Genomic DNA, 17,597 nt, shown 5'->3' on the forward strand with positions numbered 1-17,597 from the left:
TTTTTAAATTGAAATATAGTTGATTTATAGTATTGTGTTAATTTCAGGTGTACAGCAAAGTGATTCAATCATATATGAATATATATATATGTTAAAATCTATTCATAATTTAATAACAACTACGTGAACCAAAAATCCCATACATATATATAAACATATATTCTTTTTAAATATTATTTTCCATTATATATTATTACAAAATATTGAGTGTCCTAATGCCTCTTTATTCATAAGATTCTCACTTCATTTTTAATCAGGATTAATAGGATCTGAATTTTTAATATTGAGATTCTAGGAATAGAAGTATAGGAAAGATGAGCATCATGAATTTATGAAACATTTAAATATAAATTTCATGTCATCATTTAGTTTGTTTTCTTGATCTTCATTAAGAAAAATAGTTTTGTGAACCCATAAAAATATTCTACTTAAAACTGCTCATTTCCCATAGGTGCATATAAGACACACACGATTCAGTCTGTTCTTTGGCTGGAATTTGCAGATATATTTAGGGCATATTTGCATTTCTGCATCTGCCAACTCTGGATTTGTCAGATTGTTGTATGACAGGTTGATCTGCTGTACATATTCTAGCATATTCTACAACTGAGCTGCTTTGCATACCTTTCTGTATTGTTATACATGTTTATTCTGCTTGGTTTGGTTGACTGTATTCAAGTTACTTCAAGGAACTACACAATAGGAGAATACCTCATCTGGATGGGGTGTCAATTTGGGAATGAGAGATTTAGTGATGGTCATATTTATCTTCTTCCAGCTTGCTGTCATGGAGGTATGGTGATAACCAAAAAAGAAAAAAATAAATAAAATAAAGTGCCACAGGCGCACAGGGGAAAGAATTAGAAAGGAAGACATAACAGGAAAGTGGTAGATAAGACCTTTGTTCTGATATGAATTTTCTATAACTTACATCAACTTTTATTTCTATGTGTTAGGTGACTTATTTATATTCTAGACCATAGAGAAAAATAAGAGAAAGTTAAATTAAAAAACCTCTGAAAAAATTTTGTAATCTGTAGTACAATTCTTGCGGCTTCCCTTGTGGCTCAGTTGGTCAAGAATCTGCCTACAATGTGGGAGAGAGACCTGTGTTTGATCCCTGGGTTGGGAAGCTCCCCTGGAGAAGGGTAAGGCTACCCACTCCAGTATTCTGATCCAGAGAACTGCATGGACTATACAGTCCATGGGGTCGCAAAGAGTTGGACACAACTGAGTGACTTTCACTTTCACAATTCTTGCAGCTAAAGGCTGAACTCGCTACACCTTTGCCCCTGATCTCATAGTTGCTCAGATCCATAAAAAATTATACTACTGCTGAAGTATCGTCCATAGAGGTGGCTTCAGAGTCATCAGAAAGCCTGCAGCAAGAGATTTTATGTTTGAAGAAATATACCAAATGGAATCATTCCATTTCTACTAATCTGGCATTAAGTTCTGTAAATTTCAAGGATTTCTCTTGAACAAAGAATAATATTTCTTTAATTATAGTTTTCATATATTGCTTATTTGTTTCATTGTTCGCTTTTTGAATCAGTTGACTTATGTATTAATTGTCTATTCTATGCTGAAGATACAAAGGCATTCTTATGGCTCTGAGAGCGGAGGAGGAGACTGAGCTGTGAGGGGATGTGGTTACTGCCCAGAGGCTCAGAGAAATGTCAGGACCTGTCGCCATGAAAAAGGAGGGAGAGGCTTTTAACACAAGCCGTGGGTTTGGGTGGCTTGCAGAGGAGGTGGCACTTTCACAGTGTTGTTAAGTACTCGTGTGATGAAGTAGATACCCAAGTGCAGAAAAGGGGTAAGGGTTCATTTTAGGAAGAGAGGATATCATCTGTAAAACTACTATAAGAACAAGAATATTGTTGGTTGTTGGATTTTTTAAGTAAGCAGAGCCATACCTCATACTTTTCAACTCATTGACTCCAATGGTCCCATGGTGGTGGATTTCTTTTTTCAGGTAATATTTTTGTTCCCCCTTTCTTCTTGTTTTGTTTCTACTTAATTTGCCAGACTGAATTGAAATATATATACAAGCATGCATACATACAAAACATACTCATATGTGTGTGTACATATAGACATATATGCATATGTATTTACATGTGTATGTGTGAATGGATATAATATGTATGTTTATTTGTGTGTTTGTCTTGTTCAAGTCTTCATTACTGTCCTGATGGCTCAGCAGGTAAAGAATCTACCTGCAATGCAAGAGACACAGGAGATGTGGGTTCGATCCCTGGGTCGGCAATATCCTCTTGAGAAGGACATGGGAACCCACTCCTGTATTGTTGCCTGGAAAATCTCATGGACGGAGGACCTGGCAGGCTACAGTCCACAGGGTTGCAAAGAGTCAGACACAACTGAGTGACTAAACTCATAGCACAAGTTAATAATGGGGCTCACCTTAGGAAGTATGTTTCCTTGGTTACTCTATGTAGACTTCTCCTACCTGAATATTTTGAGGTTTGCCATTCAAATTTTTATAGATTAAAAAACATTTTTCAGATAAGACTCCCAAACTCTTAATCTTACCACATATCTCAATCTTCCTTCCTTTTTGTACTACAACTGATGTTATTCCAACTGCATTCTTCTTAAATTGTAGCACCCAAACAGTACACACTTGATATAAACAAGTTTTCTGTTTTACATTAGTTGACCCATTTATGATATTTTTGTGGCTTTCATTGTTCAAAGGCATCTCATTAAACTGGAAACCATAAAGAACTGTCTGTGATTAACTGTTGTCTCATTCCTGGGGGATAAATAATTAGCCTTTAGTTTCACTTGTGTGGATTGAATTTTTTTGAATATCTGTATACATTAAAAGTGTTTTGTGTTGTTTAAAGAACACCTTCACATTGTGTACTTTTGTACTGAGATAGAATTCACTTTTGTGTCTTTATTTGAGCCACAGAGTTTTATCCCCACCTGAATGTCTTTAAGTTTTCCAGAAGAATTTAAGTATTATGCTGATCCTACAAAAACCAAAGCAGTGTACTGGGAGGTTACAGGGCTTTTCTGAAAATATATTAGGTCATCTAATGTCTTTACTTTTAAGGAAGGTAGGATCTAAGTGCATAAAGTAACAAATTCAGAAGAGTGAAATGCAGCATGCTTGTGTTGTAGGGGTAAGCACTGATGATGAACAGTATTTTTACCTCATACTCAAATATACTTCAAAATGCCATTGTTTGTTTCTAGTTAATTTTGCATACTAGAATATAATGATTTGTGGGGTTTTTTGAACCTGGTTTATGTATTTTCAGAGGTTGAACAGAGTTTATCTGTTGCATTTTAATTATCATTACCTGGAAAATATGATTAGAAACAAAAATGCTTTATCATGTTAATTTTAACCACATTAATATTATAAGAAAGAAACTATCTTTTTAAAACTAATCTTTCAGTGTTTTTAGTCTTGAACTAATTATGAAAGATCTACATGGAGAGTATGATATTATGCAGTTTTTTCCTACACTGTAGTAAATAACCAGAAAATTGAAAGCAGTCATCTGAATATTTTAGAGGCAAAACCAAATTTCATATTGAGAATCTAGATTAATGAATAGAAGAATGATGCCAGATGAAAGTTTTATACTCATTGTTAAAAAATTGAAAGTAAGTGGATATTAAAGATCAGTGATAAACAGACATGGCTTTGTATCTCTGTTAGCTCTGTTTTTGTTGTTTTTAATGAGAATCTCTGATAATAACCTCTAATTTTTTGACATTTCTGTCTGTTGTGGGGGAAAAATAAAAAACAGTAATTGCTAGAATTAAGGAAATAATTTTCCTAGTAAGATGTTAAATTATTGACTGTATAATTTTAAGTTTTTTCATGCAAATTTTCATTTTTAAGTCTAACTTTTTTGGGGTCAAATGGATTTAAGTAGCCACCATTTTATAGACAAAGAAACACTGGTAAATAACCTTTAAAGAAGGGTTCACTTGAGAAGTAAGCAGAAATTTGATAACCTGTCTTTTAAATTATCTTCTAAGTTTTACAACTGAACTACTAGCCATTTATGTTCTCCTTAGTCTTTTATTCCTATCACTTCAGTTGATTACTCTTCCTCTTATCATTCAATATAAAAAATTTACCCTTTCATAATGATATTTAGAATTATTAATTAAAAATGACCTCTAAATGTAGGGACAGCAGACAGGTGAAGAGAAATTCTAAAACATCTTAAGTGAAATCATGCCTGACATTAAATTTCACAGAATGTTGACAGCATATTGTCTATGAAAAAACCTCCTATTTTATCCTTTGCCAAATGGATAAAACTTTTTAGCAAAGAGTGTTTACAAGTTGATTCATGTCAAATTCATCAAGATTTTGAACTGTAGGAAAAGATCTTCCCAATAAGACAAAAAATTAGCAAAGTACATGGAAGACATGTACAGTATATACTGGTTGAAGACCTGCTCAGTTTACATGGGAAAATGCAAGTGTGAAAATTATTGGCAGGAGCTTAGGATTTCTAATTCTCTCAAGATGATCAGAAGAGCCAGCTGCATGCGAACGATGTCATACAAGCTAGAAAGCATACCTATCAAATGCCAGCAAAACTCCCTGTGACATTTGCCAAGAGACCAGGTGTTGCTGCTGGTAGATAAAATGTATTCCACAGCTTGATACCTATGTTTTATTAGTGGTACCTGAGGAAAGCAGCAATTTTAGTAACAAACAGAAAGTCAACTTCTTTTACATTCTCCTGATTCATGTATGTGTGTTATAGTTACAGAGCTGTGCAAAACAGTTCAACCAGTAGCACGTTCATTAATTAGAGCCATGTGTGCCCTTTTAGGTAAAATAATTATTTTCTTCATGGAGTGATTATAGTTGCTCTACTAAGAGATGTTTGAAAATACTTGTGAGTGAACTATAATATATTTCTTAGCAAGCATTCACTTTCTTGCTCTGAATATTCACATCATGAAGTCATTGTGAACCAATAATGATTAATGTTTATAATGAAGCAATAAATGAAATTAGTTATTAAATTTGCTGTCAGTTCTTATCTCTGATGACTCTTGCACTTAGTTTTCAAATATTAATCTTGTATTAACGTTGAATACATTCACTCTCAAGACTATCTCCTCACAAACTGATTCATGAAAGCTATAGTGCTATGGTGTAACAATCCCTACTTTTTCCCAAAATGTAATATAAGGAAAATCTGTCAGCCTTAGATCATACTCATCAGGAGTTAGATCTAAAGAACTTCTCAGCTCTAATACTGTGATAGCACGGTCCTTCAGGTTAGCATTTTAATAAGACTCCAGTTAGAATATGACTGCTTCCTCTAGGCATCCTATTATTATTTAATACTATTAAGGAATAAAAATCCTTATGGTAGTCTGTATCTTAGGCACACAGCTATCTTTGAACTTTCTGTGGACTTAATTTTGAAAGTTTTCATTTTTGTTCTGGAAATATGTGTTAAAATGTAGTGTTGATAATTTATGTTACCCCTGGAAATTTTTTTTTTTAATTGCATGTGGTTCTGTGAAATCATATTTTCTTTAGAAAGTCCAGAATGGTCTGTGAGAATGAATTCTACAAATGGACTGGTGTGAACAAATTATTCTGTGTTTGTTATTGGAAGTGTCGAAGAAATAGTGATTCAGATACAATTATTAACACATGAAAGCCAAAGTTATTTATAGCTTTAGAATATGAAATACTTGAAACAGGAGCTTTTCTTAAGTGGATAGTACAAAGAAAGAGCATCTTTTAACACACTGTCTATTGATCTTAACTTCATCTCTTCTTTCCTTTAGGGTGTGGTGAGGCCCACTGGAGGATACGCTGTAATGCTTAACTGGTCGATGTCTTCCATATATGGACTTAAACCTGGAGAGGTAATCATGGTTTTAAATTCATATTATATGACATTTATCTGATTAAGCTATATGCATTTTATTTTCTTCTTATTGTTTAGGTGTGGTGGGCAGCTTCTGACTTAGGCTGGGTTGTCGGACATTCTTATATCTGTTATGGACCTCTTCTACATGGAAATACTACGGTTTTATATGAGGTAATAAAATAAAAATTCATACCACATATACATAGTGTTAATTTTACTGAAAGTTTGTGAGAAGTAGTCTAAGTAGGAACAAAAAAATTGAATGGGGACAGGGAACATTTTTATGTCTTCTTCCAGTTAAAATTATGATTTCATAAGACAGAAATATATAGAAAAAAAACAGCTATTTAAATTGTGTTGAACAAAGCCATAAAATTATATTCTGAAAAATAAACACTAAAAAGCTTTATGTCTGTCCCTTTCTAGAAAATATCATTGGACTGATCCTGATTCAGAACCTTAGAAAATAGTCATCACAAAACAGAGATTCACCTTTTTGTGTTTTTAGAGACTTAATGGATTTCAACTATATGGTTTCTTGATTTTAGCAGATATTTTTGGTAGTTTCTGATGATTGTTATATGTGTAAGGAAGAGACTCCTAGACTGATCAGATTGAATCTTCATAGATTTAAGATTCAGTTGCATGGATTAATGTTACCCAGGAATAATATTTTTGTGTGTATACTAGAAAATTCTGCTCTTACGCCTATTCTATTTAATTTTAGTAAATGCCTTGTATAAATACTTAAAACACTTGTCCATCAGATTTGTAGGATATCAGAAGCTGAGAGGAACAGTAAAATGGTAGTTTTCCAAATCAGCACACAAAATAATCTTGGACTTTCAGGACAAAACACACAAGATGGGAGAATATGGAAATCCTTTTATAATTATATTAAAAATATAATTGCAAAAATGAAGTCATGGAAATTTGAGTTGCTTACAATTTATGTGGTTAAATACCTGTGATTATAATTGTCTGTAGTTCAAACATCAGTGGTTGATAGAATGATTTTAAAAAATAGTCACCATATGCAGTAGTATAATCTTATTTTCCTTTTTCACATTTGGAAATTTATGTTCAGTTTAATGAGGGGGAGAAAAAAATAATTAACTTATTAGAAAACATTTGGATGAAAGGGACTAGAGGGAAAATGTCATACAAGAAAGTGATGAAGGAATTGTGAATGGTTAGTCTGATAATAGTAATATATTTAGTGTGCATATATGTTAAGAATCTTTTGACATTTAAAGAGTTGCCACATAGTACTGTAGTAATGTGGAATTCCAGAGACCTATCTTTTGGGCATAATCAGAGAAAATTTAACTGTTCACTAGTAGAACAGGCAGCTTCTGAAATAGAAAGCTCTCTTTCACTTAAAGTCTTTCAACATCAAGAGAGGAATCTGAAGAAGAGAATTTTATATGTGAGATGTGGATAATAGATTATGTCAAAGTTATTTAAAATCATAACATTCTGCAAGTCAATGATTCTGAAAAAATCAGAGACTGTTCTTGATCTTTGTGGCAATCTCCTAGTCTCAGCCAACATTTAAAAGCAGGATTATTCCCACGTTGTCAGCTGGCTGGTTTTCTGTATTGAAATGCTCAGAGATATTAAGGCAAACTTTGACACAAGTATTACGCCATCTTGTACTACTCCTCATCTGTTATACTATGCCTCTGTCCTTTGTAGACTTAATATGCCCTGTGGTATTTGTAACAATTAAAATATAAAATAATCTTGACAATTGTGTCCCATACTGAAGTCCTTACAATAGAATAAGTGTTTTTTATTAAAATAATAATTCCCTTTGAAGTAAATAAAATAAGCCTTAACACTAAATACTTATAATTAATTGTGGAATTACCAATATAAAGTGACAAAGTCAAAGATGCCATTATATTGATAAGTATTTATAAGTATTAGTTTGCCTTTAGGACTATAGTACATGTAATTTTTGTGCATTTACCATTGGCCTTTTTTATTTTTTAAGCTTATTTAAAACATAATTGTAACACCATTAAAAGGGCTCTGTTGTTTATCTTGAAATGATGAGCTCAAGAACAGTGTAGATGCTCTATCAGTATTTGTTGTACAAAAGAGTGATTTTTTTTTCTTTTTTTTACCTTTTAAATCTTATCTATGCACTCGGGTTTCTTTCCTACAACTTACAAACATCCTCAATTCTCTCTTATCATAAAACAAATCCTTTTAGACTTCTGCACATTTCTAACTTATCCCATCTTTATATTCTTCTCCACTGAGTCCTTGGAAAAAATACCCTTCCCATATTGTCTGAACTTTATTTTCTTCCAATTATTCTCCATCCCAGTGAAGTCTAGTTTTTCTCCACATTGTTTCATAAAGCTACTGTATCAGAGGTCACTGGTGGCTTAGTAAGGGACAAAGTCAGGGATTTTCTTCAGTTTCATTTTATTTTTTCTCTCAATGGCATCAACCCTGGTGACCGTGTTCGGTAATGGTAATTCTCTCTGCTCTCTTGAGTCCCCAATATCCTTTTGCTATTGTTTCGGCTGTTTCTTTTGCCTTACACGACTTTCCCTCTGTCTTTCGTTGTCTGGTTAATTCCAGCTATCTTGTAGACTCTGATTAGATGTAATCATCGCTTGGAAAATTTCCTCAAAGTCTTTGACTGCTCAGTTCCCCTTTCTGTGGTTCCATTGCCCCTTGAACATATGTCTGTTAGTTAGCTGACCACGACTATTCTGAAATTATATCTAGTAAAGTGTGAGGGCCTCACAAGCCAGTCTCAACGTGGTAGACAATACACACTAAACATGCAGTAAGTTCTTATGGAACTAAACTGGATGCTACTTCTCTGTTCCCATTCTGCCTCTCTGACATCCTGTCTTCTGTTTCTCTCTTGGTTTCTTTTACTTTGATCCTCAACGTTGGGTAATAGTAAGGTTTTGTTCTTAGCGCTCTTTTCTCATGCTGTTTGTATTTCCTGGATAATCTCCATGCAGTTGGATTTGAATATTACTATTAAACCCAGGCTCCTAACTCCTCATATCTATATCTAACCTTCCTGCTAAGCACCAGCTTATTATTAGGGACTGTCAGATGGCCCAGGCATCCATTATGGTTAAGGTGATGTGGAATGACCTCACAATCTCCACTTTTCCCTACAAAGACATTTCTTTCCGTATACTCTGCAGTGTTGTTGTTACCTGCTTTTACTCAGTCGGCTAAACTAAGAATCAAGAAGTGATTCTAACTGCATTCCCCTTACATATCATGTTCTATTGCTTATTACATTTTGTTGCTTTACATTTGTTGTTGTTGTTCATTTGCTCAGTCATGTCTGACTCTTTGCGACCCCATGGACTGCAGCATGCCAGGCTTCCCTGTCCTTCACTGTCTCCTGGAGTTTACTCAAACTCATGTCCATTGAATCCATGATGTCATCCATCTCATCTTCTGTCACCTCCTTTTCCCTCTGCCCTCTGCCCTAGCATCAGTGTCTTTTCCAATGAGTTGGCTCTTCGCATCAGGTAGCTGAAATATTGGAGCTTCAGTCTCAGTCCTTCCCATGAATATTCAGAGTTTGTTTCCTTTAGGATTGACTGGTTTGATCTCCTAGCTGTCAGATGTGAAATGACAGAGTAAAACATGTTTGAGGAACTTTCAGTGAATCCTTGTGTTGTCTGCTATAAGATGCTATTTCAGAGGAGTCCGGCTGCTTATAAGAAGTCTGGCCAGATTTTGGAGCCCAAGAAAATAAAGTCTGTTACTGTTTCTATTTTTACCTCACCTATTTGCCATGAAGTAATGGCGCTGGATGTGATGATCTTCATTTTTTATTTATTTATTTATTTATTTTAATAAATTTATTTATTTTAGTTGGGGCTAATTACTTTACAATATTGTAGTGGTTTTTGCCATACATTGACATGAATCAGCCATGGGTTTACATGTGTTCCCCATCCTGAACCCCCCTCCCACCTCCCTCCCCATCCCATCCCTCTGGGTCATCACATTGCCCCAGCCCTGAGCATTTGTCTCTTGCATTGAACCTGGAATGGTGTTCTGTTTCACATATGACAATATACATGTTTCAATGCTATTCTCCCAGAATGTCCCACCCTCACCTTCTCCCTCAGAGTCCATAAGACTGTTCTATGCATCTGTGTCTCTTATTCTGTCTCACATATAGGGTTATCGTTACCATCCTTCAAATTCCATATATATGCATTAGTATACTGTATTGGTGTTTTTCTTTCTGGCTTACTTCACTCTGTATAATGGGCTCCAGTTTCATCCATCTCAACAGAACTGATTCAAATGTATTCCTTTTAATGGCTGAGTAATATTCCATTACTCAAATGTTCAAACTACCACACAATTGCACTCATCTCACATGCTAGTAAAGTAATGCTCAAAATTCTCCAAGCCAGGCTTCAGCAATACGTGAACCATGAACTTCCAGATGTTCAAGCTGGTTTTAGAAAAGGTAGAGGAACCAGAGATCAAATTGCCAATATCTGCTGGATCATCAAAAAAGCAAGAGTGTTCCAGAAAAACATCTATTTCTGCTTTATTGACTATGCCAAAACCTTTGACTGTGTGGATCACAATAAACTGTGGAAAATTCTGAAAGAGATTGGAATACCAGACCATCTGAACTGTCTCTTGAGAAACCTGTATGCAGGTCAGGAAGCAACAGTTAGAACTGGACATGGAAAAACAGACTTGTTCCAAATAGGAAAAGGAGTCCGTCAAGGCTGTATATTGTCATCCTGCTTATTTAACTTATATGCAGAGTACATCATGAGAAACGCTGGGCTGGAAGAAACACAAGCTGGACTCAAGATTGCCAGGAGAAATATGACACCATCCTTATGGCAGAAAGTGAAGAAGAACTAAAGAGCCTCTTGATGAAGGTGAAAGAGGAGAGTGAAAAAGTTGGCTTAAAGCTCAACGTTCAGAAAACTAAGATCATGGCATCTGGTCCCATCACTTCATGGGAAATAGATGGGGAAACAGTGGAAACAGTGTCAGACTTTATTTTTTTGGGCTCCAAAATCACTGCTGATGGTGATTGCAGCCATGAAATTAAAAGATGCTTACTCCTTGGAAGGAAGGTTATGGCCAACCTAGATAGCATATTTAAAAGCAGAGACATTACTTTGCCAACAAAGGTCCGTCTAGTCAAGGCTATGGTTTTTCCAGTGGTCACATATGGATGAGAGAGTTGGACGGTGAAGAAAGCTGAGCGCCAAAGAATTGATGCTTTTGAGCTGTGGTGTTGGAGAAGACTCTTGAGAGTCCCTTGGACTGCAAGGAGATCCAATCAATCCATCCTAATAGAGATCAATCCTGGGTGTTCATTGGAAGGTCTGATGTTGAAGCTGAAACTCCAATACTTTGGCCACCTCATGCGAAGGGTTGATTCATTGGAAAAGACCCTAATGCTGGGTAGGATTGGGGGCAGGAGGAGAAGGGGACGACAGAGGATGAGATGGTTGGAACGCATCACCGACTCGGTGGACATGGGTTTGGGTAGACTCCGGGAGTTGGTGATGGACAGAGAGGCCTGGCGTGCTGCAATTCATGGGGTCGCAAAGAGTCGGACACGACTGAGTGACTGAATTGAACTGAATATTCCACTGTGTATATGTACCACACCTTCCTTATCCATTCGTCTGCTGATGGATATCTAAGTTGCTTCCATGTCCTGGCTATTGTAAACAGTGCTGCGATGAACATTGGGGTACACGTGTCTCTTTCAATTCTGGTTTCCTCAGTGTGCATGCCCAGCAGTGGGATTGCTGGGTCATATGGCAGTTCTATTCCCAGTTTTTTAAGGAATCTCCACACTGATCTCCATAGTGGCTGTACTAGTTTGCATTCCCACCAACAGTGTAAGAGGGTTCCCTTTTCTCCACACCCTCTCCAGCATTTATTGCTTGTAGACTTTTGGATAGCAGCCATTCTGACTGGTATGAAATGGTACCTCATTGTGGTTTTGATTTGCATTTCTCTAATAATGAGTGATGTTGAGCATCTTTTCATATGTTTGTTAGCCATCTGTATGTCTTCTTTGGAGAAATGTCTGTTTAGTTCTTTGGCCCATTTTTTGATTGGGTCGTTCATTTTTCTGGAATTCAGCTGCAGGAGTTGCTTGTATATTTTTGAGATTAATTGTTTGTCTGTTGCTTCATTTGCTATTATTTTCTCCCATTCTGAAGGCTGTCTTTTCACCTTGATTATAGTTTCCTTTGTTGTGCAAAAGCTTTTAATTTTAATTAGGTCCCATTTCTTTCTTTTTGCTTTTATTTCCAATATTCTGGGTGGTGGGTCATGGAGGATCCTGCTGTGATTTATGTCGGAGAGTGTTTTGCCTATGTTTTCCTCTAGGAGTTTTATAGTTTCTGGTCTTACATTTAGATCTTTAATCCATTTTGAGTTTATTTTTGTGTATGGTGTTAGAAAGTGTTCTAGTTTCATTCTTTTACAAGTGGTTGACCAGTTATCCCAGCACCACTTGTTAAAGCAATTGTTTTTTCTCCATTGTATATTCTTGCCTCCTTTGTCAAAGATAAGGTGTTCATAGGTGCGTGGATTTATCTCTGGGCTTTCTATTTTGTTCCTTTGATCTATATTTCTATCTTTGTGCCAGTACCATACTGTCTTGATGACTGTGGCTTTGTAGTAGAGCCTGAAGTCAGGCAGGTTGATTCCTCCAGTTCCATTCTTCTTTCTCAAGATTGCTTTGGCTATTCAAGGTTTCTTATATTTTCATACAAATTGTGAAATGATTTGTTCTAGTTCTGTGAAAAATACCATTGGTAGCTTGATAGGGATTGCATTGAATCTATAGATTGCTTTGGGTAGTATACTCATTTTCACTATATTAATTCTTCCAATCCATGAACACGGTATATTTCTCCATCTGTTTGTGTCCTCTTTGATTTCTTTCATCAGTGTTTTATAGTTTTCTATATATAAGTCTTTTGTTTCTTTAGGTAGATATATTCCTAAGTATTTTATTCTTTTTGTTGCAATGGTGAATGGTATTGTTTCCTTAATTTCTCTTTCTGTTTTCTCATTATTGGTGTATAGGAATGCAAGGGATTTCTGTGTATTAATTTTATATCCTGCAACTTTATTATATTCATTGATTAGCTCTAGTAATTTTCTGGTAGAATCTTTAGGGTTTTCTATGTAGAGGATCATGTCATCTGCAAACAGTGAGAGTTTTACTTCTTCTTTTCTTATCTGTATTCCTTTTATTTCTTTTTCAGCTTTGATTGCTGTGGCCAAAACTTCCAAAACTATGTTGAATAGTAGTGGTGAAAGTGGCACCCTTGCCTTGTTGCTGACTTTAGGGGAAATGCTTTCAATTTTTCACCATTGAGGATAATGTTTGCTGTGGGTTTGTCATATATAGCTTTTATTATGTTGAGGTATGTTCCTTCTATTCCTGCTTTCTGGAGGGTTTTTATCATAAATGGATGTTGAATTTTGTCAAAGGCTTTTTCTGCATCTATTGAGATAATCATATGGTTTTTATCTTTCAATTTGTTAATGTGGTGTATTACATTGATTGATTTGCGGATGTTAAAGAAACCTTGCATTCCTGGGATAAAGCCCACCTGGTCATGATGTATGATCTTTTTAATATGATGTTGGATTCTGTTTGCTAGAATTTTATTAAGGATTTTTGCATCTATGTTCATCAGTGATATTGGCCTGTAGTTTTCTTTTTTTATGGCATCTTTGTCTGGTTTTGGAATTAGGGTGATGGTGGCCTCATAGAATGAGTTTGGAAGTTTACCATCTTCTGCAATTTTCTGCAAGAGTTTGAGTAGGATAGGTGTTAGCTCTTCTCTAAATTTTTGGTAGAGTTCAGCTGTGAAGCCGTCTGGTCCTGGGCTTTTGTTTGCTGGAAGATTTCTGATTACAGTTTCGATTTCCATGCTTGTGATGGGTCTGTTAAGATCTTCTATTTCTTCCTGGTTCAGTTTTGGAAAGTTATACTTTTCTAAGAATTTGTCCATTTCTTCCAAGTTGTCCATTTTATTGGCATATAGCTGTTGGTAGTAGTCTCTTATGATCCTTTGTATTTCTGTGTAGTCTGTTGTGATCTCTCCATTTTCATTTCTAATTTTGTTGATCTGATTCTTCTCCCTTTGTTTCTTGATGAGTCTGGCTAATGGCTTGTCAATTTTGTTTATCTTCTCGAAAAACCAGCTTTTAGTTTTGTTGATTTTTGCTATTGTCTCTTTTGCATTTATTTCTGCCCTGATTTTTAAGATTTCTTCCCTTCTACTAACCCTGGGGTTCTTCATTTCTTCCTTTTCTAGTTGCTTTAGGTGTAGAGTTAGGTTATTTATTTGATTTTTTTCTTGTTTGTTGAGGTACGCCTGTATTGCTCTGAACCTTTCCCTTAGCATTGCTTTTATAGTGTCCCATAGGTTTTGGGTTGTTGTGTTTTCATTTTCATTCGTATCTATGCATATTTTGTTTTCTTTTTTGATTTCTTCTGTGATTTGTTGGTTATTCAGAAGCGTGTTGTTTAGCCTTCATATGTTGGAATTTTTAATAGTTTTTTTCCTGTAATTGAGGTCTAATCTTACTGCATTGTGGTCAGAGAAGATGACTGGGATGATTTCAGTTTTTTTGAATTTACCAAGGCTAGATTTATGGCCCAGGATGTGATCTATCCTGGAGAAGGTTTCGTGTGCACTTGAGAAAGAGGTGAAATTGATTGTTTTGGGGTGGAAAGTCCTGTAAATATCAATTAAATCTAACTTGTCTATTGTATAGTTTAAAGTTTGTGTTTCCTTGTTAATTTTCTGTTTAGTGATCTATCCATATGTGTGAGTGGAGTATTAAAGTCTCCCACTATTATTGTGTTATTATTAATTTCCCCTTTCATACTTGTTAGTATTTGCCTTATATATTGTGGTGCCCCTCTGTTGGGTGCATATATATTTATAATTGTTATATCTTCTTCTTGGATTGATCCTTTGATCATTATGTAGTGTCCTTCTTTGTCCCTTTTCACAGCCTTTATTTTAAAGTCTATTTTATCTGAAATGAGTATTGTGACTCCTGCTTTCTTTTGGTCTCTGTTTGCATGAAATATGTTTTTCCATCCCTTCACTTTCAGTCTGTATGTGTCCCTAGTTTTGAGGTGGGTCTCTTGTAGACAGCATATATAGGGGTCTTGTTTTTTTATCCATTCAGCCAGTCTTTGTCTTTTGGTTGGGGCATTCAACCCATTTACATTTAAGGTACTTATTGATAAGTATGGTCCTGTTGCCATTTACTTTGTTGTTTTGAGTTCGTGTTGAAACATCCTTTCTGTGTTTCCTGTTTAGAGAAGATCCTTTAGCATTTGTTGGAGAGCTGGTTTGGTGGTGCTGAATTCCCTCAGCTTTTGCTTGTCTGTAAAGCTTTTGAATTCTCCTTCATATCTGAATGAGATCCTTGCTGGGTACAGTAATCTGGGTTGTAGATTATTCTCTTTCATTACTTTAAGTATGTCCTGCCATTCCCTTCTAGCCTGAAGAGTTTCTATTGAAAGATCAGCTGTTATCTTTATGGGGATCCCCTTGTGTGTTATTTGTTGTTTTTCCCTTGCTGCTTTTAATATTTGTTCTTTGTGTTTGATCTTTGTTAATTTGATTAACATGTGTCTTGGGGTGTTTCACCTTGGGTTTATCCTGTTTGGAACTCTCTGGGTTTCTTGGACTTCTGTGACTATTTCCTTCCCCAATTTAGGGAAATTTTCAACTATTATCTCCTCGAGTATTTTTTCATGGCCTTTCCTTTTATCTTCTTCTTCTGGGACTCCTATGATTCGAATGTCGGGGTGTTTCATATTGTCCCAGAGGTCCCTGAGGTTTTCCTCATTTCTTTTGATTCTTTTTTCTTTTTTCCTCTCTGCTTCGTTTATTTCTACCATTCTATCTTCTACCTTACTTATCCTCTTCTCCGTCCGTTATTCTACTGTTGGTTCCATCCAGAGTGTCTTTTATCTCCTTTATTTCATTATTCATTATACACTGACTCTTTTTTATTTCTTCTAGGTCCTTGATAAACATTTCTTGCATCTTCTCAATCCCTGTCTCCAGGCTATTTATCTGTAACTCCATTTTGTTTTCAAGATTTAGGATCATTTTTATTACCATTATTCTAAATTCTTTTTCAGATAGATTCCCTATCTCCTCGTCTTTGGTTTGGTTTGGTGGGCATTTCTCATTTTCCTTTACTTGCTGAGTGTTTCTCTGCCTTTTCATCTTGTTTAGATTGCTGTGTTAGGCGTGGCCTTTCTGTATTCTGGTAGATTGAAGTTCCTCTTTATTGTGGAGGTTCCTCACTGTGGTTGGGGTTGGACGGGTGGCTTGTCAAGGTTTCCTGGATGAGGGAGCTTGTGTCGGTGTTCTGGTGGGTGGAGCTGGATTTCTTCTCTCTAGAGTGCAATGGAGTGTCCAGTATTGAGTTTTGAGATGTCTATGGATTTGGTGTGCCTCTGGGCAGCCTGTATATTGATGCTCAGGGCTATGTTCCTGCGTTGCTGGAGAATTTGCGTGGTATGTCTTGCTCTGGAACTTATTGGCTCTTGGGTGGAGCTTGGTTTCAGTGTATATGTGGAGGCTTTTGGACGATCTCTTATTAATTAATGTTTCCTCTGGCTTTCAGTCTTATTCTTGCAGTAGCCTCAAGACTTCTCCTTCCATACAGCATCGATAATAAAACTTTTAGGTTAATGGTGAAAAGATTCTCCACGGTGAGGGATACCCAGAGAGGTTCACTGAGTTACATGGAGAGGTGAAAGGAGGGGGAAGGGGTTGAGGTGACCAGGAGGGGAAGAGGGGGACTCAAACGTGGAGAGAGCAGTCTAGCCAGTAAGCACTTCCCTCTGTGCTCTCCACAGTCTGGAACCCTCAGAGAGGTTCACAGAGATACAAAGAGAGGGGGGAGGAAGGTAATAGAGGTGAGCATGAGTAGAAAGGGAGGAACCAAGAGGGGAGAGCAAGATCTGGGCAGTATTCTGTTCCCGAAGTGTTCTCTGGTGCCCAGAACACCCTCAGAGATTCACAGAATTGGATTGAGAGGAGAAAGGGGAGGGTGGGAGATAGAGGTTCCCTGGGGGAGAAGAAAGAGCGCCAATAGGGGGAGAGAGTAATCAAGCCAGTAATCCCACTCCTGAGTAAAAATGGGTACTAAAGATTGGGTTATTAAATATAGAAAATTGATATCAAAGATGTAAAACAAAGATTAAAAATCTAGAGTAGAGGTTAGACTCTTAAAAAAATACAATATAAAAAAACGAAAAAAAGAAAACAAAATCACAAAAAGTATAAGATATATGTATGCAGTTTGCTTTAAAAATAGGGTTTTTGTTTTTGTTTTTTGTAAGGTAATGGTGGGTTATAAAAATGAAAATTAAAGGTGTAATAGAGGACTTAAAGAAAAAAGTAAAAAAAAAAATTTTTTTTAATTAAAAAGAAAAAAAAAATGATAATAGTAAAAATATATCCAGGACTTTCTCTGGAGCTGTTGTGAGCAGTGTGGGGTCTGTTCAGTTTCAGATAGATCCTTGTTCCTGCTTATATTTTTCAAGATCTATAGGCCCTTTCAGTGCAGTCGGTGATAACTACATGGATTTTAATCTGTTGGCCTGTCACTTCCAAAGCACTTCCCTCTGTTTATTTG

General features: G+C 36.0%; 1 protein-coding gene across 9 annotated transcripts in view; it reads left to right on the forward strand.

Moving 5' to 3' along the window:
* ACSS3 (acyl-CoA synthetase short chain family member 3) overlaps positions 1-17,597 on the forward strand; it is a 249,175-nt gene that overhangs the window by 69,103 nt on the left and 162,475 nt on the right. For all 9 annotated transcript variants that reach the window (XR_014083314.1, XR_014083316.1, XR_014083315.1 and 6 more), the window contains 2 exons: positions 5,815-5,895; positions 5,976-6,071. Coding sequence is in view for 6 of the 9 variants with exons in the window: in XM_081594857.1 (XP_081450983.1) it covers positions 5,815-5,895; positions 5,976-6,071 (177 nt within the window). In the remaining 3 variants the exon portion in view is untranslated. The remainder of the gene's footprint in view (positions 1-5,814; positions 5,896-5,975; positions 6,072-17,597) is intronic.

The sequence above is a fragment of the Giraffa tippelskirchi genome, chromosome 4 (genome assembly GCF_054371585.1).
Source record: "Giraffa tippelskirchi isolate mGirTip1 chromosome 4, T2T-mGirTip1v1.2.pri, whole genome shotgun sequence".
In the NCBI taxonomy this organism is placed as follows: Eukaryota; Metazoa; Chordata; class Mammalia; order Artiodactyla; family Giraffidae; genus Giraffa; species Giraffa tippelskirchi.